General features: G+C 43.1%; 1 protein-coding gene across 3 annotated transcripts in view; it reads right to left on the bottom strand.

Annotated features, from left to right (window-relative positions):
* LAMA2 (laminin subunit alpha 2) overlaps window positions 1-25,090 on the bottom strand; it is a 546,302-nt gene that overhangs the window by 110,057 nt on the left and 411,155 nt on the right. For all 3 annotated transcript variants that reach the window (XM_077162869.1, XM_077162870.1, XM_077162871.1), the window contains 5 exons: window positions 18,342-18,484; window positions 15,625-15,723; window positions 7,723-7,834; window positions 2,544-2,706; window positions 1,066-1,276 (listed from right to left, as the gene is read on the bottom strand). In XM_077162869.1, the coding sequence (XP_077018984.1) occupies window positions 1,066-1,276; window positions 2,544-2,706; window positions 7,723-7,834; window positions 15,625-15,723; window positions 18,342-18,484 (728 nt within the window). The remainder of the gene's footprint in view (window positions 1-1,065; window positions 1,277-2,543; window positions 2,707-7,722; window positions 7,835-15,624; window positions 15,724-18,341; window positions 18,485-25,090) is intronic.

Raw genomic sequence — 25,090 nt, 5'->3', positions numbered from 1 at the left:
CATATGCCGCTGAGTGTTTCATTTTAGTTGAAGAGGCGATCATACATTAGAAAGTATATCAGTCCCTCTGCTCTCAGATCTGTCAGGATAAGATACTTTGAAAATGGCAAAAGTAGCTTTGTTTCTGGGGAGAAAGTTAATGCTGTTGTTGTTTTCCAAACACAAAATTCAAGTTTGTGTCATCATATGTGCTGACTCTACTCATGGAAAAAGTTATCAATCTGACATGTTAAGTATTTAAGAACAAACTGAAAAAAGAGAGAAAGAGATGGAGAAATAAGTTTTAGCTATAGCACTGGGGAAAAGGCAGAGGGTGCCCATAATTTCCTGAGAAGTACCTCTTGTCTCTGAGGGAGAGCTGAGAAAAATAATCCAGACTTGATCTTTTCATGCTAGTCCTCTTTTTTTTCTTTTTGCATGGGCAGGCACCGGGAATTAAACCCAGGTCTCTGGCATGGTAGGTGAGAACTCTGCCACTGAGCCACCACTGCCTGCCCTCATGTTAGTCCTTTTAAAATGCCATTGGTATAGAGCACAGCCCAAGGAAAGGGGAATCCATTTACCCCCGAGCTCTGACCTCTCCATGAGCTTTTTCTCATGTGCCCAGATTCCATTTGAGAGCACGGGGGACTTCTGTGAGTTTTGGCAGCTCCATGTCTGAACCTCGGCCAGAGGACAGGGCTGGGTGGACTGTAAGGTGATGTGACAGCAGTACTTGAAGATACCGCAGGGACTCTAGGATAAGGCACCCACTGCTTAGTTGGGGAACTGAGGTAAAGGAGAAGCGACTCGCCGAAGCTCATACCCCTAGTGAGAGGCACAGCTGGTGCTAAAACCCAGGCACCTCGACTCCAGATAAGGAGCACCTTCCACCGTCCTTAAAAATTGTTCATAGTTTGTTTACATTTTATTTGACTGTTTGGGTAGTGGACATTGAGGAGAAAACATAGAAGAGCCCCGGTTCCTATCCAAGTTGACATTCCTGACCTTGGTGAGTGTGACTCAGCTGGACTGGCCCCAGGCATTGTCCCCCCAGACTCAGGAGAGCACACCCCTAAGACTCACCTCCAAAGCAGCCATGGTTTCCTGGTTAGCCACCGACAAGCGATTAACTTCTCTGATCTTATCCGCGGCCTCTCTCAACAGGGCCCACGCGTCATTTTTTCTGTCGTGGTAGTCATCCAGTCTCTCCCTGAGAGCCGCTTCCTTCTTCTCGTTCTCCTCCCGGAGCTGCCCAAACAGCCTCCGGACTTTCTTCAGGAGAGCCTCGGCCGCGCTGCAGCACCCGACAGGACACACCGTGAGGCAGAGCGCAGGGCACGAGTGCGTTACGGGGGTGCAAACATTACAGGGGGAGCAAATGCACTTAGAGCAGATCTGCTACGCACTAAACCAAATCTGAAACTGGTACCTGAAACGTGGCAGGCCATTTATAACTAAAATGAAAGCAAAAAAACTTAAAAAAAATTATTAGTAGTAGAATGTTTTCAATAGGAAAGGATCTCAAACCATCCTCATAATCAGACTGATGAAATGAGTTTTAAGAGGCACTCCACCCACCAAAAAAATGCCACCTCATTTACTATAACGAGCTATTTTTCTATTACTTTGTACGTAAGGTCTGAGTACTGACATGCCTGGTTAGAAATCGTCTGTGAACAGGACTCTATGTTATATTCATGCCAGTATAATATCGTTGTTTTGAGCTACTTTTGTTTTCTTCACTGGAATGATTTTGCAGTTTCCTGGGTTTAACGTAATAATATTCCTAAAACGGAAATAATACCTGAGCCTTTATGAAAGGCTGCAAGCACCATAAACCTGGAAGAGCTTGTTAAACACAGATTGTGGGTCCCATCCCCAAAGTTTCTGTCTCAGTAGGTCTGGGGTGGGGCCCGAAAATTTGCATTTCTAATGAGTTCGTAGAAGTTCTGATGCTGCTGGTTTCTCATATATTATTTAAGCATTAATAACTCAAGCACCTTAAAATCAACTGAGTGTGAATTTATGAAAGCATCTATTTTATTCAGTGTGCACACGGTTTATTTGTGTTAGCAAAGTTACCATCCCTTTCCCCAAATCTCAATAGTTATTACAAAGTATAAAGGTTTCTAATTTGATAACTTTTCTTTTCAGCATTTCTTAAGGTGAGACAACATATAGGATATCCTGGTGATTTCATAACTATAGTCACACAAATAGATTGTTATTAAAACAAAAATTATTGATAACTTAAAAACCCTAATGCAGGCAACTAATAAATCAAGCCCACTAGCCTAATTATAAGAAGGGACAACACCAGAAAACATCAATTATTTGATTAGTTATATAGAGGGAAGAACATGTGTTTGATCCTTTTTTACAGCAAAGTGAAGTGTAAATGAATGAATGAATGAATGAATGAATCAATCAATAGTAAAAATCTCCAGATCAGAAAAACGAAGCATCTTCTGCTCATAAGTCATGGAAATTTTAGAAAACTGTAAGTCCCAACTTGGGAAGTTCAGTTTATCAAATGAAAAGATAATAAAGGATCTACTTACACCAACTCATCTTCAGCAACTTCTTTTTGTGTGTCTAGATTTTTTCTCCTGAGTTCTCTCATCATCTGATCAACCTCTTTCTGAAGTCCTTGCAAATTTCTCTCAAAGGCCTTGTCTTGAACTCCTAGAGTTTCATTCAGTTTTACAGCTTTTTCATTTACAGCTGTAGGGGATAAAACAAATTTTGCAAATTAGCAAATAAAAATGCCACATGCAAAAGCGGCATTCAGTGTCTGCTCTTCATTACTGTCTCCAATTGAAATGGAGTTTGCCAAGGATGCTCCTGCTGGGAAGGAGAGAGGTGGTTAGAGAGAGATGCAGTAATAAACAGGAAACGTGACACATTTCTCCAGCTCTTGTATTATATTTCATTCGGGGGCACAGTAATTAAAGCGTGGTGTTTCTAACTCTCAGGAAGAAATATATGAGGGCCAACCCCTCTTCAGGCAAGAGGTAGAAAAATTAAGATGTGCAGTATGACACTCGGAAGCTGAAAACAGAAGGTTTGCATTGTTAATCAAATGCGGTCACACAAAATTGATAGTCAATTTTAAAATACTGAGGTCAGAAATACTATCAGTGATGGGCCTGACAATGAAAACGTGCCTGTCCTTCCACAGGGTTTTCCTTGTGTACTTTTTTTTTTAAGGGAGTCAAAAAGAAGCACTAGACTAAGGACAGGGGTTATAAATTGCTCCGAAGATACCTTCCAGCAATAACATCCACTAAGAGTCTGTGCTTATTATGCATTAAATGGGGATTCAAACTGTGCTCTTTGGAATCTTAGGGGTCTCCAGATGCTTCAGGTATTCTACAAACGATATCTATTCTGCCAAGAATCTATTTTATAGGTTGGTGTTTTGGGCAAGATTTCATTTGAAGAAAGAATTCTATGTCACATAAAAATCTGAAAAATATTTGAATTGAAACATTTACTCAGTTGCACCGTGGCTTTTAGATGAGTTTTCTGAAGCGTATTCCATGGAACATTAATCTGGGAAGCTCAAGGGTGATCCTTTCTCAAACCCTTTTGTCTGTGAACGATTATGACTGCCAGGGTCGGCCAAGAGGCACCCTCTACTCTTCGAGGCTACCCTAAGGCTTCTTTAGGACATAAAGAACCTGAAAGTACTTTTCCATTCTTGGGGAAACTGTTCTGATTTGCTTTGGCCCCAGCTGTTCCAAGGGGAGCATGGCCAGCCTTTCTGAAATAGGTGCATGGCCAGGGTGGGTGGGCTTAGGCTATGGTCCTCCAGCCTGGCCCCAGCCAGCAGCCCTGGCATCACCAGGGAGCCTGTTAGAAACGCAGATTCTCAGGCCCCACCACAGACCTACTGAGCCCGAAACTCTGCGCCTGGGGCACTTCAGTCTCTGTTTTAACAAGCACGATGCGTGCTGGTCTGGGAACCACAGGCATAGTAGGAGGAAATGATTTGCAATATCTAATGTACCCTTCTAAACTCCCCTTTTCATTATAAATGTCTTTGGTTAGAAACTTGCTGCAGTTGACTTCTCATCCCTGATGGAGCCCTAACTTTGTTTGTAGGACAGTTTGGATCCATCATTTTAGAGGGAACACAGCCAGTCCTAGATCCGTATTAAAAACTAATGCTCAGGTGATGTCGCCCTAGAAGTGGGTGAGGGGGTTGTCCTTCTTGGCCCAGTGCCTACTAGCAAGACATACCTTGGCGTATGCCCAACGCCCTTCCCCGGACCCCACCACTGCAGTCGGCCAGACGCTGCCGGGACTGTGCCATGCGTGTTACGGAACCTCCGTGACCCTGGACTGAGCCATCTGAAAGCTCCCTGGCCCTGTGGCCTGTGTGCAAACCAGCCCAGGACACCAGTGATTACGTGTGATCGCCATCTGCCTTATGTTCTGCTCTTTAGATTGTGGGAAAGGCAGTAGTCAGCTTGCTATGCTTGCCCACCTGGCCCCACCCTTCAGGATGACCCATGCCTGCCCGGACAGTTGTTTTTAACCAATTGCAGCATAGAACCACTGACATCACTCGCATTATTTTTTTAGCACTTCCCAACTTGCTGAGGTTGTAAGTTTTTCAGATACTGAATTAATATATAAATGAGCTTTGATACTTTGGAAATTCAGTCTAGTTTAGTTCCTGGGCCTGTACTGCATCGAAGAAGGAAGGAACATGGGATGCACAGTCACTCTTTTTTATGCTTCATTCTCAAAGCTCTCAAAACGTAACTTCTGCAGAGAAGAATTTGTTGGAAAAAGATTGATGGCAGAAAGAGAAAGGGAACTGGCAAAGGTGGCTGGGCCTTCTGTAATGTGTGCATCATTTCTTTTAAACTGAAGTGATATATAAGCAACTAGGAGAAATGAAACATTAGCATACACAAAACTGCTTTGGCAAAATTAAGGTGTTTTATGAAAGAAAGCATCATTTTAGTAGAAGAGGCCTGATTCTTCACTGCTGGCATAAACAGGATTCGGAACATCTCTCAGTATTTTTCAAAGGCTAATGTATTATTCAGTCTCTTATTCAAAGATCTACGTTGCCAGTTCAGTATGTTTTCTTTTCCATAGTATCAAAAAAAATTATAAAATGTACCTTTTGACTTTATTTCTACCTTATGTCAATGGAGATTTAAGGTAGTTTAAAAGTAACTTTAAAACAAGGCAAAATTAATTGAAAAGGAAATAGGGATAAAAGCTAAAAAAATCCAAATCCCGAGACGCATGCCTTAATACTCAGCGCAGTGGGTCCTAAACTTAGCTCTCAGCCTCTCAGGAGCCAGTGCTGGGGGCAGGGTGGGGGGGCAGGAAGGGGTGCTTAGGAGTACAGTATCTATCAAATAAAAAATTCATTCCTCAAAAGGAAAAAAGTTATCATACTGAACCTGAAAAAAAACACTTTCTGGGTGGTATAATTTATCAGGACTGGAAGCACTACTTTAACATGGGACACAGGAAAGAAGAGCGTCTAGCACTTACGAAGCCCTATAGTAAATCAGGAACATTCATTAATGGCTTTATATGTGGTCATTTACTAATTCTAACAGTGCATGGAATAAAATATAGCTTATTCCTAGTCTAATCAGGACTCATAGCACAGTAAATGCTATAAAATGGTAGTGAGATAAGGATACCTTCGATTAATAGAGGGTGATTATCCATAAAGAGGCTATGTGAACTAATGAGAGAGAGGATGAGTAAGGTATTACATCTATCTAAAAAAGAAACTGAGATAGACAAATGCCAGGCTAAAGCATGTACTTTTCCAACAGTCATTTATTTCCCCTAATAAAGCCTGAAAGCACTCATGATTATCCTCTATTATTGTAGTTTTGAGAAAAAAAAAAAGTAGATATGTTGTATAACCTACTCAAAGTCTTGCTGAGTTTTTTCTTCTTTGTCTTTCTTTCATTTTTTAGGCCTTACCCTGCCAAACCTTGTAGTGGGGATTTTCTTTAGCGCCGGCATATTCCCATTTGAACATTCATTAGATTTTAACATTAGATTAAGTTTTAAATAGAAGGTTGTGGGCATTTTCCACCGTGCCCGCTGCAGAAATGGCACCCCATTTTCTTGGGTGCAGGATCACAGCTCTCCCATGTGGCAGTCTGCGGGAATCAGAGAAACGCCCCCATCTGGGCAGGTACAAACTGACCCTCGGACCAAGGCACGATTCAGGGAATGGAAGACATCTGTGACAGGTCCCCCTTCTCTGGGCGGATAAGCCAGGGATTGGATTGGTGAGCCAAGCCTGGGTTCGTGACCATCTTCACTCAGCTCCCACGCTGCTGCCTTTGTGCAGTGCACACACTGAGCAACCTGACACAGTGATCCTACAGACTCAGAAAAAAAGTCCATACTAACAAGGGATAAAGTAGACACAGAGGGCAAGGGGGAGGCCAGGAGGTAGAGGTCTTGGTGGAGAGAAGAAAGCAGTGCTGATACCGGGGTCTATTAAACACGTATCAGCATTTAATCTCATGTATCAATATTTGATTGAAACAATGACCAAGTAAGTCCCCCGGGTAGACTGCTGCGGGCTGAGTGTTGGAGATCTGAGTTGGCTGGAAAAGAGAAGTTCTCAGAGTACTGACTTCGGAGATTCAAGTTCAGCTAAACTGCTTCAACTGCGTGAGATTATTATTATTATTATGTTTTACACTGTCATGTGATAGTAATAGGAAAGGGGATCAGGGAAAACACAACCACCTCATTTAGCAAAGAAGAGGGCAAGACGAATTAATTGAATCTTTTGCTGATAGGAATGACTTCTGTTCCAGGTCCTGACAGGTCACGTCTCAGACTATGTCTCAAATTAGAGTTCTGTTGTTTCTTGCAGAGGAAAATCTTGGGGAGCTTCTGTTTCTTTTTGGCCAGTGATCCCTAAGACTTATCGGATAAGCCTTCCCTTGAAGGTGACCTCCTGGTCTGAGTTATTTGGCTACATTATAAAGCAAAGTATCTAAGCCTCATGATATTGTACAATAATAGAATATGAATAATGCTTTTTCCTCCCTTCTAAACATGCATGCATGTTGATTATGTATTATGTTTTTCGTACTAATAGTAGAAGATAATTAAGAGCTAGATTTTTCTTTTTCTTTTACATTATCTGCTTTCTATGAGTTTCTTAACTTGGGCTGTTGCCAAAAATGGCTTTGACTTTGGTTCTCAGTCCGACAAGTACACGCCAGAAACTAACTCCTCGAGAACTATGGACTAGAAGCAGGGCCCGTTCTGGTAAGGTAGCACATCCAAATTCCAAGCAACAGATGCTCATTAAAAACGAGCACTAAGTATTTTAAAAGCCATTTTGAGAAATGAAACTGCTGCTTTAATATATCAAATTAGAATGATAGAATTCGCTTAAAAAAATTAAGATCTTTAAAATTGTTTTGAATACAAACAATAGCAAAGCACAAATTGCCCATTAGTTATTTAATCATAATAGTTATTCCCCAAGGATCAGAGCATTCCTTTAGGAATTACCAATTCAGTGACTGTTTTCGCTAACTTCAATTCAGGTTGCATATTTTCAGCAGATAATGCCCTTGAGTTTCTTTACCAGAAAACTTTAAAAAATTTAAGCCTTGAATGTAAAGACATCATCTCTCACTAGAGAAATTCCAGGCCTGTGCAATTCTTTTTGCTATTCTGTTGGGAGAAATAATTATTAAATTGTTCTATTTGGAATACCTTCTGCATCCCGGACAAGGTCCGTAATGAATTCTCCTAAAGACGCTGCTCTCTTGTTGGTCCTCTCTGCATCCTGGCCAGTCTGCTCACCATCTGCTGTCACTTTGGTAGCCTGATGATCCAAATTCAGGAAAAGCGTAATTAATAGGGATGATGGAGCTGCAGCTGGATAAGTCCCACTGGCTACATTTTCTTTCAAATATTACTTTGCGCCAACTGCAATCGAAGAATTATTGATCAGATGTACTGGAAATAAACCCTGTGCTCAAGTATACAATTAAACTTTATTACTTCTTCCATTAAATGGAAATCAGAGAGCAGTATTTGGTCTTTTTAAAACCCTCATTATATGCAATAGGACAAAAGAAGAGATAAAGTACAATTATTTAAAAAATATCCTTAAGGTACGGTTGCCAAAAGTCTTTAACGGATTCTTCAACCTCCACATGTTGCAGTTTTGCCCTTATTTTATTAACTGAAAAAGTGGAGTGCAGCCAGGATCTCTTGGGGGAGACACAGGCAGGAGGTCTTGAGAAGCTTGATTGTGTGCATTCAGTTTAGATCAATATGTTAATTAAAGAAACACAGAGGGGAAATGCCTAACTACTAAGTGGTAAATGCCTGCTTTGTAACACTTGCGAGATGCAGGAAAACACTGAGAGAATAAATGCTAATCTTCCCATATGATATCACCAAAAAAGATGACTGTTAATCATAGAACCACACACCATCATTAACAAAATCAAACAGAACCCCAGAACAGTCCCTATCCCCCCCAAATATCCTCAGACATTTTCACCTTTTTTCACATTGACAATGCTATTTTGACACAATGGAATCTATTTAATGTGTTCATAGTTAACATATAATGTTTAGCCAAATAAAAATAACATGTGGAGCTTTAACAGTTCCTTTAAAAAGATACTACAAGGTTTAGAGCACCTTGAGAAAAGTTTTCACTTCGTTTGCCTATGTGTATGCATATGCTAATAAATTAAAGTTCTTCTCTTTGACTCAAAAGGTATGGCTAATCTAACTACAGACGAGGGCTCAGAGAATCACAAACCGTCCCCATATAACTTGAATTGGGTCCAAGTTGGCAGAATATTAAACTCTACAATCCTGGCCAGAGTACTTGCATTCTACACGTGCCCAGAGAATCTAAATTATTTTTACATGTAAGTGGATTTTAAATGGAACTAAATGTCTGGCCAGCAGAGAACATGGTAAGAGATGCCACAGGGATACTACTGCATTTTGTGATTTCCCAGGGACAGCAAGAAGCTTAATTATGAAAGTTTTTGCATAAAAGGCAGAATACAAAGTCCAAATACCAACATATAATTCATCAACCTGTAAGTGTTAGCATTGCAAATAAAAGGATGAAAAGATAAAAACCCACTGGAAGTTCTGAAATGTATACACAATGATTTGAAGGGTTTTAATGCATTATAACGTTCTGGATTGCTTCTTTTAAAAATAATGGAATTTTTTTCCTTTTAGATTTTTAAAAATTCTTCTTGTAATTAAACTATGCACGGAATCCCTACCTAACTAAAATCTTTGCTTTTGGGGTGGGTATTGCAATTATGGCACAGTAATGCCCTCAAATTTGGTTCTGGACACGCAGTTGCACTCAAGGCTCACACAGTCAAATGACTTTTTTCTTTTCTTTTTTTTTTTTTTTTTGCATGAACAGGCACCGGGAATCAAATGACTTTTTACCCTCCCCTCTCAAATACATGCACATATAATTTTTTAAACATTACTTCTGAATCACTCACGAGGGTCAACTGCTCAGGATGCTGGCAGATGACTCCACACGGTGTCACGTGAATGCCGAAACAAGGACTGACCTATACTCTGACCTTCTTCCAGCACCTCGTCTTAGGAATTAATGTATCATCAACACCATAGAGAAAACTTCCATCATAATAATGGGAAGTTAAAAATCTATTATCTGCTTTACTAATATCTTACCTATAGAACCAAAATGTAAATTTACATAAATATTTACATTATCAGGCTTTACTGATTCTTGATAATAGCCCCCAAATTCTTGTATATGTCCAAAACCTCAAAATTACTGAAAATAATTGTATAGTGACACACTGTCTCTCATAAGTTGTGAATGATCGAGACAGTATTCAATGCCTTGACTTCTTCTACTCCTATTCTACTCTTTCAACAGGAATTTATGGGTATCTGTAGGAGTCACCATTAACAGACGTTTCACTCTCAGGCTGACTGCATGAGCATTCCAACATGAAGATGTCAAGAATCCCATACGAAACACGCTGGAAGAGGTGTCACTAAGCCCCACGCCATCAGCCTCTCCGCATCCTTCTTCCCTTTAGTATATTTATCATGCCAACTCTTCCCGTCCTGGGGCCTCCTCGCAGCTGTTGTCCTTCCCTGAGGTGAGCCTCTCAGTTCTTTGCATGACGAGCTTTCAGCTGATGCATCCTCTTCAATGAGGCGGCACCCAGGGCACACCTCTCGGCTCCCACACCACCTCCCGCAGAACATCCGCTCCTCTGCCCCATGCACTTTAATCACTGATATTTGTGGAGTTACGCATTGACCAGCCTCCTTCGTGGCTAGATGACAAGCTCGAGGAGGGTGGACACTTGGCCTGTTCTGGCCATCACTTTACATCCAGCTTCTAGAACTATGCCTAACACACAGCGAATACACAATGCCTACTGTTCAATGTATGATGAAAACTTTCCCCCGCTAGTCTCGTCCACCTTATTAATCTGGCCAGTGTATCCCTATTGCCTGCTCGGGGACTACCTTTCTTTGAACATTCTCTGAAAAAGTTTTTGTCTTCATCATTGCTTCTTAGCTCCTCTCTACTTAGCCAAAATCAATTCAGCCTCCAGATTCAGGTCCGACCTGCCTTCTCTGGGAAGCTGTCCGTGGTTATTCCAGCACATGTGCTCAGCCCTTGGATTTCCCAAATGTCAGCATTACCAGCATTTGGGGCCTTCATAGGTAACTGCTTCGGTAGGTGACCTCCACATCTATCCATCTCTGCCCTGGAGGCGGGGACGGTGTGTTTTCTCTTTTTATTCATGAGAGGGCATGGCATACTGCCTGGGAAATTGTAGATGGTCAGAGACATGGCTGATGGGCTCACCGAAGGGTCATCAGACTAACTATCCCTTCAGAGTTCTAAAGCCTGTTGGAGGCATAAAAGAAAAACAACAACTCTCCATCCATACGCCTTCCCAAGACCAGTCAAACTGACCAGATGTCCAGTGCCACGCTTGCCTGTGAACGTGGGTGGCCAGGCGGGTTCTGGGTGTCTTTCTGAGCATCATAAGAAGCAGATGCCCCAGAGGTGCGGCTAAGTGCCCGGGGGAGAGCCAGGCATGGGGGAGAGCCAGGCACGGCCTCCAGATCCAAGAACACTGCATTCGGCCACCAGCCTCAAGGCAGCTCAAAACCAGGCCGGCGGCTGCCCACCATGTGCCACAGGGTGGAGGTGGGGTGGCATCTTCAGGGCCAGCCCAGCACTTATAGCACGGCATGTCCTTCCCTGTGTGCATCCAAGGAAAGCTGCAGCTTTTGGCGTGCCCAGGCAGGGAGGGCTCAGGAGGCTCCCGGGGTCAGCTGCGCACCCCTGGGCGGACTTACGTGGACCGCGCTCTAAAAGCTGGTGCCCTGGGCAGGCTCGGCTGGGCCTGGGGTTGGAGGGGCTTCAGAAGGTCTTACAGCACACCTGGGGTCTCATTCCTGCCCCGACAGAGACAGAGCATGGGAGTCCGTGAAAATGAAGGTACGGTGAGGTTAAGTGACTTCTCTGATTCACACACATGGGGAGTTAGAACGCCACACAAATTATCTGGTTCATAGCTTTACAAATTCTACCTAATCTTTTTGGCTAACATCCAGGAAGACAGGATAATGCATGAAAAGCTGACTGTCTGATGGGGGGATGAACACAGTTTTGGCTTGTGAAGTACTTTAAGTGGATAAGCTTTGGGTTTTATTAAATTAATTAAAACATTTCAAAAGCCATATCAGAACACCAAATCAACGTGTATTTTCAAACCCTGGATCATTACAGAGTAATGAAGTTGAAGGTTCACCCAGAAGAACCCCATAAAGGAAGCCTACGACAGATACTCTGTAACTCCTGGAGAATGTATCACTGTCAGGATGAAACTTGCAGAATTCAGTTTCACCCGGCAACCACTACAGAGAAACGTCGCGGAGAAATGATAAGTACTGCACGCTCGGAGCTCTCTATCTGACTCATCTTGCTTCTTCCAGTGTTTTATTAAATTACCATCTCCATCCTTGACTCATCTTCCCTCATTCACTATTATCTTGTTGTTTGAGTATATAACAAATGTCTTTTCATTTATCCAAAGATGTTGTGCAATCTTTCTTTCATTCTCTATCTAAAATATCCTTATTTTTACATCCTCTTTCCAATGAGCTCTGGTAAATGATGCCTTACACAATACTTTGTCTATATTTCTCTTACCTTTGATTATCTTTTTTTTTTTTTTACATTCAAGTTCACTTGACTAGGTCTTTTTCTCTTTTCCTTCGTGGATTTTTTTTTTTTTCGGATTTGTTTTGTTTCGAGTATTTATATCTAGGCAGCATGCATTACCATTAGGTGCACATTAATTTACTTCTGAACAATGTAGCTGCTACTTTCTTGCTTTAGCTCAAGCAGTGCTCACTGTGCCCCTTGAAATCTGCACATAATTTTCTTGGTTGGATATCACTAGTGTCTTTCATTCTCTGCCTTCTTTATGTTAAAACTAGAATCTACTGGAGCAAATTTAACTACTGAATAGACAACATCGCTTCGATGCCATCCACCTCTGCCTTTGCAGACTCATGTGGTTTCCTGCTAAAATTGAATTTCAGATCTAATCACTTCTATGAGGTTTCAGGGTTCCTCTTCAGACACTGCCAGCTCTGTGTACCTCAGTGGCAGTGACGTCGTACTCCTAGCATTAGGACAGACAGCGCCAAGGAAAGTGGCGGGGGCACCCCTGTGGAATGAGGACACGCCAGGACCGCGGGGCATTCCTCCTTAAATGATGCTGGTGTCAACTGTGACAGGTCCAAACACATATGATATGTTTTGAATTTATGACATATTATCTTTCTTTAGAAACACAGCAACAGAAATAACACTACTGTTGCAACAAGATTGTAAACCTCATGAGAAGTATAAATGAGACAGTATAAACTCTACTTGCCATGTAGAGGCTGATGGCTCCTAAGTCAGTATTTTCAAGACAGACCTCACGCTCATATTTCCATCCCACACGTCACCCTCGGGTTATGATTCCATGGGTGTCAATTCACCTTTGATTATCATGCAGCTTGACCCCAGGGGAAGAAAGAATTGATCATGTTGACTTGTATTTATGGTCTTCATGGCATTTACATTTCTAATTAAAAATGTGGTAGGAACAAGATTAATTAACAAGTGATATTTCCCTTTTCTCCCCATCCTCACCACCTCAAGGAGATCTGTGCTTTCAGCAGTCTTATTTAAAGTTTTTTTTTCCTTTGTGTAATGGAATCTGAAGACTAGGTAGATAAAAATGGTATTGGAATATGGAAAGGGGAAGAAATAACCTTTCAGTGGAGAAATCTGACAAACACTGCCTCCGCCAAGTGGTCAAGGGCGACATCCACAGGATATGTCAGATCAATGGCACCTGTCCTCAACACGATGTCATGGCCAGGGCACTTCACCCCTGGGGTCTTTCTCACAAAAACCCCGTAACTTTAGTCCAATCGGGAGAAAAACGTCAGGCAAATCTCCATTTAGGGACATTTTATCAGCGACACGAGCACTCCTCCTGAAAACTGTCAAAGCCATCAAAAATAAGAAGGTCTGAGAAACTGTCACGGTCTAGAGGAGCCCAAGGAGACGTGATGGCTAAAGGTAATGTGGGGCCTGGGTGGGTCCCTGGAGCAGAAAAAAACCATCAGGTAAAACCGAGCAAATCTGAACAAATTTAATGACTAATGATATATCAATATTAGCTCATGGGCTGTGACAAATACACCACAGTGATGTAGAATGCCAGCAAAAGGGGAAACTCAGTGTGGGATATGGGACTCTCCATACTATCTTTGCAACTTTTCTGTGAACTTAAAACTACTTTAAAATAAAAAGCTTATTTTAAAAATAGTGTTGGAGAGTCTACTGGAAAGACGAAAGGACTTAGGCTAAGGCACAGTAAAGAGCTGATTTTCTCAGGGAACTATTCCTTGTGCCTCCAGGCTCAGGGCATTCATCTGTAATACGCTCCGTGGAGGCAAGGGCGGTGCCATACTTGCTGCCACAGGTCTCCTCAGCATCTACTGCAGCCCCTACAGCAAGGTAGACCCCCGGTGAGTACTAATCCAGAGAACGAATGAATGGCATGCACCTGCTCCATGGACTTTTCCTAATGACCCTAACCAGATGAAACTGTTTTATTTGTAGGCATTCATCAGGCATATTTCTTGTTCCTTTATCTCATTGCATTTTGCATTATATATTTGTGTGCCATTGTCTCATATGACTCTATGACCTCACACAACTGCAAGCTCTTGGAAGACAGAGATTGAGCTTTATTTATATTTTTCGTCTGCTAACGCAACTTGAGTTTTATATGCGGTGGAATTCATATGTGCTGGTTGAATCGAATTTACTCTGCTAGAATCTGTTTGCCCTCTCTTATTTAGTATTTATTTGTGTTCAACCAGCACATACAAAATTATTCAATATAAATTAATTTAAGATATGTTTACACATTTGTGCAACAATGTCTGAATACATTTGGCTAGAAACTACTCTGTTGTTATGCATTCTATATTGCTGGTATGAGATTCTGAAAAAGGGCTCAGATGCTAATTTGTGGCATCAGGCTGCTGGCCAGGGCGAGGAGCTGAGATGCCCACTTGATCACCCTGAGGAAGTTTTTCTGAGCCAGCAGCAGGTTTGGGCAGAAAAGTGCCGATGGGTTCTGGAGACTGGGTGCTGATTACGGCCCTCAGTTTCGGGAATTGAGGATCCTGTAAATCCATTTTACTGCCACGGCCCGAGGCAGCTCTTCTTTAAAATACATGGATTGGATAATCCTAGGACCCTTCCAGCTTCAGCACCCTTGGCCATTTGAAGCTTTTAGACAAACTAGATCCCTCGATCGCAGGCCGGTTTCCCTGTTCGTGGACTTCCGGCCGCAAGATGGCGCAATTTATGTGGTTTTCTTCATTCCCTAATGGCTAAAAGAAACTTAACTCTGAAAATTTAAAAAGTCTGGTGAACTTTAAAATTTAAAAACTTAAAAAGTCTGGTGAACTTTAAAATTTAAAAACTTAAAAAGTCTGGTGAACTTTAAAATTTAAAAAACTTAAAATTTAAAAAAACTTAAGAAAGTCTGGTGAACATAGCTTGAACTTTAACTTATGACTTCAAAAAAATGTCTTAAATGCTTTGTATTTCACAATACATAAGAGTTTCCTGTTTTGTGTAGGAAGTGATTTGGACTGTATTTCTACACAAATGCAAAAAGCCCATGATGGATGGGGTCAGAAACAACACAAAGTTTTCATTTGCTTTTCTTTTTCCTTACATACTCAAAGAGAGGACTTCTGGAGTCAGAATTGGTAAAAATGCTGGATGACCTTCTTAAAACTTACTGTCATTCTGGTATTTATAACCAACCAACAGAGACCCAGCTTTGTGGGTGCTACTGGGGTCCAGGACTTGACCAGGGGCAGAAACATCCAGTCAAAAGACAGCTGTTTCACACGCTCAATTGGGAACGAAGGAAAACGAGGCTTGCATTTCACAGGCTGAAAGTAAACCCCCCCAACTGTGACTTTGGGAGCTCTCTGCTCCGGGGCGAGCCCTGGTTTCCCACTTACCCGGGTCCGAAGCTCGTTCATTTCGGTCACGAGCGAGCGGAGGCTGCCCTCGGCCAGGAGAAGGAGCCGCTCTGGGGCGCGCTGCGGCGACAGCAGGTGCTGCAACACACGTCAATCCTGCACGTCAGCGAGAGGACACGCACCGGCACATGCTCAACAGAACGCACTTACCCTGCGCTACAGACAACTCACCCTCCTCACCTCTGCGGGGAGTGAAAGCAGGCATTGTGACTGGACACACAGACGGAGCATCGGGCTGCACATTGAGGCAAATGAGGACAACTGCCGCAGTTTTTACTGAGCAGCTGACCCTGAGCCCGGCTTTTTGGTGTGGTTTGGTTTGGCTTCGATCATCCTCAGAGCAGCTCTGTGAGTTGAATCCCATTCGACTCAGTAGACAAGAAAGCTTTCCCCAACCCCGCACAGACCTGTGGCTCCTCAAACCTGCCCCATGCTGTCCAGCACAAGCCATAATATCATGTGCAGTTATCCTTAACACCCTCCTATGGAGATGACCCACAGAACCACGGTGTCCAGTCTCCCTTGTTGGAAAAATCCAACCCAATTCTTTTCAATCCCCGTGTGTGATGTGTGGCCTCAGGAACTGGAGAGCATTGAGGGATTAAAGGAGCTGAGTACAAAGAAGTTAAACAACTGCTCGTGGTTTTAATGGGATCCTAAGCACCTATATATTAAATGAATTATGCATGACTTTAAAAACCAAGGAATACAGAAATATTGGAATTTTAAGGAAATCCCAGGCCATCTTGATTAGCATCAATTCAAGCTGCTGTCCCCAGGCTGGAAGGTCCTAACCTCTTCCATGGGGCCTTTCAGTCATTCATTATCCACTGCTTCAGTGTTACTTAAAATTCTTATGTCCAACTGAATTATTTGCTTTTCTATTTTAATTTCCTTTTTTGTTTTGGTATTCCTCCATGTACAAAGGAAAGAACTGCTCAGCATCCTTCTATGAAACCCTCTCATCCTCGAACACTGGGCACAACAGGTGAACTCAGTTTCCTTGGCCTCGCTTTCAAGCTCATCCGTCACTCCCAGGCCCCCTTGAGTCCCCAGCCTGATTCCTCAACAGTGGACCTGGCTCCCAGCACCAGAAAGGTCTTGCGAATGCGTGCCTCAGCCCCTGTGCTCACATTTGCACCTGGTCAGCTGGGGCTGGGGGTGCAGAGACCCCACCCTGCTGCCTGGGCCCCCCAGGCAAGTCCTTTACTCCCTCTGGGCTCTGGCAGGGCAGTTCCGTTCTCACAGGCCCTGAAGTTTTCCTGCTTCACTCTCAGTAGCCCCAGGACCGCTGCCTCACACACAACCTCTCAGTCTCCCCCCTTGGAAAATGCAGGCAATACGGTGCTCCTTCCCAGCACCCAGAGAAGCTGTAAGACTTCTGTGGGGAAGTCCGTGTGGAGCCCAAGGCCCTGCCTCCCGCACGGCGGCCTCACAGCCAATGCCGTCGCCGGCTGCTTCTGGGAAACGGGGATAAAGCACCGCCCCCAGGGCCGTGGTTAAGGTTAAAGATCACAGTCCCTTGAGGAGTGGCCCGTGGCCTCCTACACAAACCTTACAGTCCTCCCTCCAGTGCCCACTGGTTTTCCTCTGCCTGTTAAAATTGTGTCTATTCTTGAAATTCCAACTCAAATCGCACCTTCTGTAGTGGTGCATCCCCTGCTTGTTCCGAGTCTTCCTCATTTCTCTAGCCTGTGATTCCCCTTGTACTTCAACTCTGTACAAAGCACATGGCAATTACATGTGTGCGCTCATCAGGAGCTTGATTGCTGTCTTCTGATCTTATTCTTACCACGCGACTCCAAGGTTTTTGAGTGCAATGGTCATGTCACAGGAGTCACGGGTCCCCCAGGGAGCCCTGTGCATTCCCCAATAAATATCAGGTCATTGGCTCCTCTTCCATGACATGAAAGAATCCCAATTTCCTTAGCATTTCCCACTACTTCCTTAACTCATGAAAGCTTTAATTATCTTTTAAAGAGTATTTCTCAAAGTGGCTCCTGTTGTACTTTCAAGTTTCTACGAGTCCGCTAGTGTGGACTTTTCATCTTGTGTTTTTGTTTGGACAGTAAACTTAAGTATTAACGTGAGCATTTCTGGAACCCTGGCCGTGCTCACATTTGCACCTGCGTGTGCTCACACTGCAGACACGAATGTGCTGAGTGAGGCCGAGTGCCATTTCGAGGTGGCACAGGGGTTGCTGCTCACCCAGGGAGGAAGGAGATGGGCAGGGCACAGAGAGGTTACCGTGCTGGGGGAAGAGCTGGGTGGAAGCTGGCAGGCAGGACCACATACTCCTGTTCCACTCACATTCAGCAGAAGTCATGTTACCCTATACTAATGTTTCTAAATTGAATTTTATTGGGTTTTGCAGGTTTGCAGGGCTTCATTTGTTTTGATTTTATGTTTGTACATATTTAAATAACAATAAAACAAATTCAGGCCAACACTGGGGGTGCTCATGAGACTGTTTTCCCTTAATACCAGTCTGTACATTTCAGTTCTCAAGTTTGACAAACACTCTGAAAGCCTCTGAATTCCCTAGCACCGCTCCCTTTAATCTGGGGCCTAGGAGAGAGCACGTGCCAACTGCAATGACCACCCCCCGGAGAGGAGAGGGCACGTGCCAACAGCCTGACCACCCCCTGGAGCTCCTGTCACTCAGCCCCCAGCTCCTGCTGTGACTGCCCACCTACCTTCAGTTCCTGAGTCGCGTTCTCGAGAGCGTGCAGCGTCCTATAGGGAGCAGGCAGCGGGCCAGTGAGGTTGACGCTTGTGACCATCTGCTCCAGACGAGCCAGGTCCCCGAGAAGGAGACCTGTGCACTCGTCCCCACAAACTGTGCAAGGAAAGGGACAAAGCCCAGTTACTTCTGCCGCGCTCCCGGGCGGGTGGTGCGGGGCCCGGCTGCGGAATAGGTCACGGCCCGGGGGAGATCTGTGAGAGGGGATCCCTCATCTCCGACAACTATCACCATCAAATGGATGGCAGTCAGGAAAAGGGGAAGCAAACAGCAAGACAGCAGACACCCCTGCCTCCCAGAACCCGAAATGGGGCAGATCATGCAAAGCTAGGGCCTGAGTAGGAGGTGCCAACAGATTCTCAGGGGAAAGCGCATCGCAGGGGTGTAAGGGTAGAGGGGAGGCTGGGATAGGACCGTTTATAAATGCCCCAGAAGTCCCTCCCTGACAGTCCAGAAGAAACCTGCGAGTAGAAAGTCTCCAGGGTCTGAAAAGGGAGGCGCACGTGTGCAGCACTACGTCAGATGCTCAGGGGTGGCTGTAGTGACCTGGCGACCCCATACTCTGGGCAACACACAGTCAAAACTTACAGAACTTGTTAGCATGACATCTAGTGAGCAGAATTATGTCTCTTTCAATGCCAAAAAGAAAGAACATACGATTCCCTAAAAAAATATAGTTTAAGTTTTTTTTCTTATGATGATTTTACTTATTTACTTCATTTGCCATCTCTTGCTTTTTAGCCATTTGGCATCTTCTTCCCTATGATCAAACACAGCACAAATCGCTACTTTGGTGATTAATCTTACCTAGTTTTGTTGATAAATAAGTGCTAAGGGCACGAACAATTTTATTCTTTAAATAGCCAAGAGTGCTAACAGTCACCCCACAGTCTTTTCAGTGGTGAGGAAGAGGATCTGTTCAAATCTGGAGGGGGAAGGCAGCAGGTGGGGGAGGGGAGGATTTGCTGGGGGGGGGTCAGTGGAGAGGAAAATAGGTGGTGTCTCTTTCTTGTCAAATTAAGCTTATAAATAGTAGTGCAATTTCTAAAAGCAAAAGAAATATTGATATTTTTGTAGGCCTTTAAAAATAAATGAATCTCAGTTTTAATTTTTCAGTACCTTCATATTTATATGCATTTTTAGGCAATGTACAGTTTTCATTTCTAGCATACATTTTGTAGACAGAGTTATCTGAGCTATGCATGTGCTAGAAGAGAGAAAAATAGATGACATGGAAAAACATCAAGACCTGGAGCAGCTTTGCCCAAAACTGGCAAGCATTCAATTACTTTCTAAATAGTACTCCCCTGAGCTGTCTAATGGAGAGAAAACCATTAACTAAGGCTTGTAAACAGAGAGAAGAAGTGCGAAGGTGATTTTTTGACAGGACAGCAGTTAGAAGTTACGATACTCCTGCCCAGGGATTACACCTCTCCAGCTGGGCTTTCTAGACCTCAGGCCACCAGGCAACACCTGCAACCACAGGGTGTCACTGCAGGGGCCACAGGCCCTTCACACTGCAGCGGCCCAGTGAGCAAAGGGGCTTTGGAGGCAGGAGCTTGGCTGTAAGGAGAGCCCGATCTCTGGTTCTTGCTCTGAATGGAAGCCAAGTCAAAGGATGAGAACATGGTGGCCTCTTTCCTTCAGTTCAATTCAAGGGCCTGAGAAGCTCTTGCAGATCTTTCTACGTGAAACAATTATAGCAAACACAATATAGAGGACAACTGGGTGCCAAACTGACAGTGTCTAAATGCCTAGTTCCACAGTCTGGTTCTCAAACCTTAGCGAGCACTAAAATCACCTAGAGGACTTTGTTAAATCCCAGATGGCTGGACAGCACCCCAGAATTACTGATTCAGGAAGTCTGGGGAGCGGCCTGAGAATGTGCTTTTCTAACACTCTCCCTGTTGAAGCTGACACCGCTGGTTTGCTGACACACTATGAGTAGCAGTGTGGGCATCACCTGGGAGCTGAAGAGCAAAGCATCCTCTTGGGCTCCAGCCCACCACCCCACACCTAGTAAATCATAATCTGCATTTTAGCAAGATCCTCAGGGGATCCGTGTCTTTTTAAGCTTGAAAGGCCCTGCGCTAGATCAGGGAGTCTCAGATGTGGCCTCATGTTGGAATCAATGGGGATTTTTAACTATAGGTGCTGGGACCTTCTCCAGGGAAGCTGATGTAATGGGTCTGAGGCAGGAGTCAGGGATCAGAATTATAAAAGAATTCCAGATGATTCTGTTGTGCAACCAGAACCTCTGGACCAGATGCTAAACTTCGGGGATGCTCAATTCTAAAGGAAGGAGAGACTCGGAGAATGTCATTTTTCTTGCTACCTTATTGTTTCTAGAACACTTTTCTCTCCCTCTTCAACTCACTGGTTCAAACATCCCATCTCTGCACAAGTGGAAGACTTTCGGAACTCTGACGTGTGGGGTCCCCCCCAGCCACGACTACCCCATTCCCTTGATTGCGTCATCTTCTTAATGCTTCGTGGGTATGGGCTCTCTTGTTACCTCGTGTATTTATATCCTGTTTCTCCCTCACTAGAGAAGGATGGCCATAGGGCCCAGGAATGTGTCTCACACACTGTAAGCAATCAATAAATATTTGCTCACTACTATCTTTGTGAAAGAAGGCAAACAAATACTTTGGACCAAGGGAGTGGCAGAGTCAATATTAGAGCGTGGCCTGTACACAAGTATATGAGACAGTTAGAGGATCGAGGAATATTATGGGCTCAACTGGGATCCTGAAAGACATGTTCAGGTCTAACTTCCACTCCCCTGATGTGACCTTATTTGTAAATACGATCTTTGAAGATGTTGTTAGTTAAGACTAGGCCAAACACAATAGGACTTGTGAGCTTATAAGTAAAGAAGATTTAGACCCAGAGAGAAAGACCATGTGGCAGAGGTGGAGAGAATTGAAGTTGCCACAAGCCAAGGCATGCCTTGGATGGCTTGACACCCACCAGAAGCCAGGGGAGGGTCATGGAATAGATTCTCCCCTGTAAGAGGAAACCTGGCTCTGCTGACATCTTGGTTTTGAACGTCTAGTCTCGAAAAACTGTGAGATAATAATTTCTGTTGTTTAAGTCAGCTAGTTTGTGGTGCTTTGTTACAGCAGCCCTGGGAAGTTAAAACAGAAAGTTAGAATGTCAGAAGAAGAGGAGAAAGAGAGAGATGGAGAATTAGGAAGAGAGGAAGAAAGAGATAGAAAAATGGAGGGGAAGACCCATCCATTCTAGCTGAGACCCCTCAGGCATGACAACAAAAGAATTGTTCAACCAAGCCCAGCCCAGAACTGTGAGGAAATATTGTTTATTGCTTTAAGCCACTAAATCTGGGAATGGCAGCTATAGAAACTGATACACTTCTTCAAGCTTTGCATGTGTGATTTAGAGTGTGGGTTCCAATCAGAGACTTTCAAATTGCAATTCATAGTATAAAAGCAAATATTGTATTGGTAACTGTTGAATTATACAATCTTAGAAGGACATGGCCTTAATCTTAATCCACTCCAGTGGGTGTGAACCCATTTGTAAATAAGACCTTTGTAGATGTCTTTAGTTAAGGCTCACCTAAAGTGAATGAGGGTGGGCCTTAATCCAATAAGGTGGAGGTCTGTATAAGATAAGGAGATTGGACACAGAAAGAGAAGCTACGGGTAGTGGCCAGAAGTCAACGGAACCCAGAGAAGAGAAGAGAAGATCTGCGACCAAGTGCAGGGCCATGTGGCAGAAAAGCCAGGGACCCAAAGATTACCAGCCAGACAGAAGACACAGCCCCAGGGAAGCAAGCCTTCAAGCTTCAGAAATTGTGAGCCAATAAATTCCTGTTGTTAATGTTTTAGCAGCTGAGAAACTGAAACAGTAACCATTTTTAAGTTTATGAAGAATTATGAAGAATATGAAAAATTCTTCCTCAATTGAAGCTAAGTTCGTTACTGTTTGAAAAATTTCCTCAGGCTTCCAGACAACCAAAGTGGCAGTGTGTGATGCTCCAAGCTACAGCTGCCCCACAGAATTTTTGAACAACTAGCAAAAATTGGCAGATTTATCTTCCTCAAAACTCCAGAAAACAGTTAAAGGAATGCAGTATTTCAGAAAAGGCTGATCAAGAAAATCCAGCTTTAAAATACGTAGGAGAGGCTTGTGGAGCCCTTGCCGTCCCCTTCCCCACTGTCTTCTCAGCCAGACTGCACCCATGTGGGTCCCTAGTGCTGTACCAGAGGGAGCAGAGTAAGCCCTATGCACACAGCGTATGTGTTCATAGGGCTACGTAAGCCTTATGCACACCGGTATGTAAGCCCTATGGACACCTGCATGTCTGTGCCAATCTATCAGGTGGCAGACTGAAAGTCTGAACCAGGAAACCCATCTCTAGCTCAGCCTCACAAAATTGCCCCATAGGTAGAAACAGCTTGTAGACATCTAAAGCAGTATAGGAACAATTAAATCAAAGATGCCTAGGGCAAAGGATTACCTGCTTTAATTCATACAACAGAGAACCCCAGAGGTGGAAGAAGTCTGTTTCATATGGAGGGGTGGGTGGTGGTGGTGGTTGAATTCCTGCAAATGTGGGAATTCCTAAGGGCAGGAGCAAGAAAAGATTTAGGATCAGAAAAGACAGAAAGGACACAACAGGCCACATTTGCCTTGAGTTGACCTTAATGATAGGAAGGCTAAACTCTGAAGGAAGCAGCAGCCAATGCAGAACCAGTTTGCAAAGACTTTGAAGATTATTTGTGTATGTGTTTTATTCAGCTTAGCTCCTGGTGCTCAAGGAAGTCTCTGTCATATCACTAACTAGATACAAACTTAAGGAACACAACAGCTCAGGGTCTAAATCCCAGAGTTAACCATTTAAAATACTGACAGTAGTACACAAATGATTAGGGGCAAACAATGAAACAAGAAATGATGGCACATCCAAGAGAACAAAATAAAAGTCCAGAAACCATCAACAAAGAAGATGAACTCTTGGACATACCAATACTTTCAAAAAAAGATCCTAAATATGCTCAAGGAGATAAGGGAAAAACAGAAATAACTAAAGGATATCAGAAAATGATGAATGAACAATATGAGAACCTCAATAAAGAGATAGAAATTTTAAAAAGGAACCAAACAGAGCTATTAGAGTTGAAGACCCCAAAAATCAAACAGAAAAATTCTCTGCAGGGTTTCACAGTTACAGAAGAAAGAATCAGTGAACTTGAAGACAAGACAATTGAAATGATTCAAGCTTAGGAGCAAAAAGAAAAAAATCATGGCAAACAGTGAACAGAACATAAAAGACCTGGGGACACCATCAAGTGAAGCAATATATGCACTACGGGCAGCCCATAAGAGGAGACAAAAGACAGAAAAAGGGGAGGAATTATTCAAAGAAACAATGGCAGAAGACTTCCCAAATTTAGTGAAGGACATGGATATTCACATGCAAGAAACCCAACAAACTCCAAACAATATAAACTTGAAGAGAACTGTACCCAGATACATAGTATTCATAATGTCAAATGCAAAGGACAAGGAGCGAGTTCTGAAAGCTGTAAGATAAAAGCAATGTACCAATAAGATTGAGGCAGTCCCCAAAAGATTAAGTGCTAATTTCACATAAGATACCATACAGGAAAGAGTCCAGTGGGATGAAATATTTAAAGGGCTGAGAGAAAATAATTGGTAACCAAGAATGTTGTATCTGGCAAGACTGTCTTTGACAAATAAGGATGAGATTGAGACATTTCCAGATTAACAAAAGCTGAGGGAGTTTGTTACAACAAGACCTGTCCTATGAACAATGCGAAAAGGTGTTCTTCAGCCTGAAAGGAAAGGACATGAAACAGTGGACTGAGGTGGCATAAGGAGAAACATACCTCTAGTAAAAGTACCTGTATGGGTAATTACAAAGGCCAGCTCTATTGTATTTTTTAGTACGTAATTCCATTTTTTACTTCTTATGGGTTCTAAAATGCATAAAAAGTAATGATAAATGTATGGTACAGAACACACAGTATATATATAAAGATATAATTTGCAACAAGAGGACAAACAGTGTTATGAACAGTATTGGCATATGATATCGAATTTAACTAGGTATCAAATCAAGTGATTGTTATAGATTTAGGTTATTAAATTTAAACCCAATGGTGGCCACAATGACAATAGCTGAAAAATATATACAGAAAGAGCATGATCCAATTGCTGCTGTCTACAAGAGACTCAGCTTAAATTCAAAGACACAAGGTGGCCGAAAGTGAAAGGATGTAAAAATACATATCATGTAAATAATAACCAAAAAAGAGCTGGAGTATCTATACTTGTGCCAGCTAAAATAGATTTTACGTCAAATCTGTTAAGAGGGACAAAGAAGGTCACCCTATACTGATAAAGGGGTCAATTCAACAAGAAGCCATGACAATTATAAATATATATATACCTAATAGCAGAACCCCCCAATTAATGAAACAATACTGACTGATGAAAGGGAGAAATAGACACCTCTACATTAATAGTAAGAAACATCAATATATTACTTTCAGTAATGGATAAAACATGTAGTCAGGAGATCAGTAAGGAAATAGAAGACCTGAATGTCACAATAAACCAACTAGACCTAACAGACATAGACAGACATTCCATGCAATAGCAGCAGAACGCACATTCTTCTCAGGTGCATGGATCACTGCGCAAGACAGA

Source organism: Tamandua tetradactyla, chromosome 5, assembly GCF_023851605.1.
Source record: "Tamandua tetradactyla isolate mTamTet1 chromosome 5, mTamTet1.pri, whole genome shotgun sequence".
NCBI lineage: Eukaryota > Metazoa > Chordata > Mammalia > Pilosa > Myrmecophagidae > Tamandua > Tamandua tetradactyla.
Note: the sequence above shows the minus strand (reverse complement) of the source record. Positions and strands in the feature narration are given on the sequence as shown.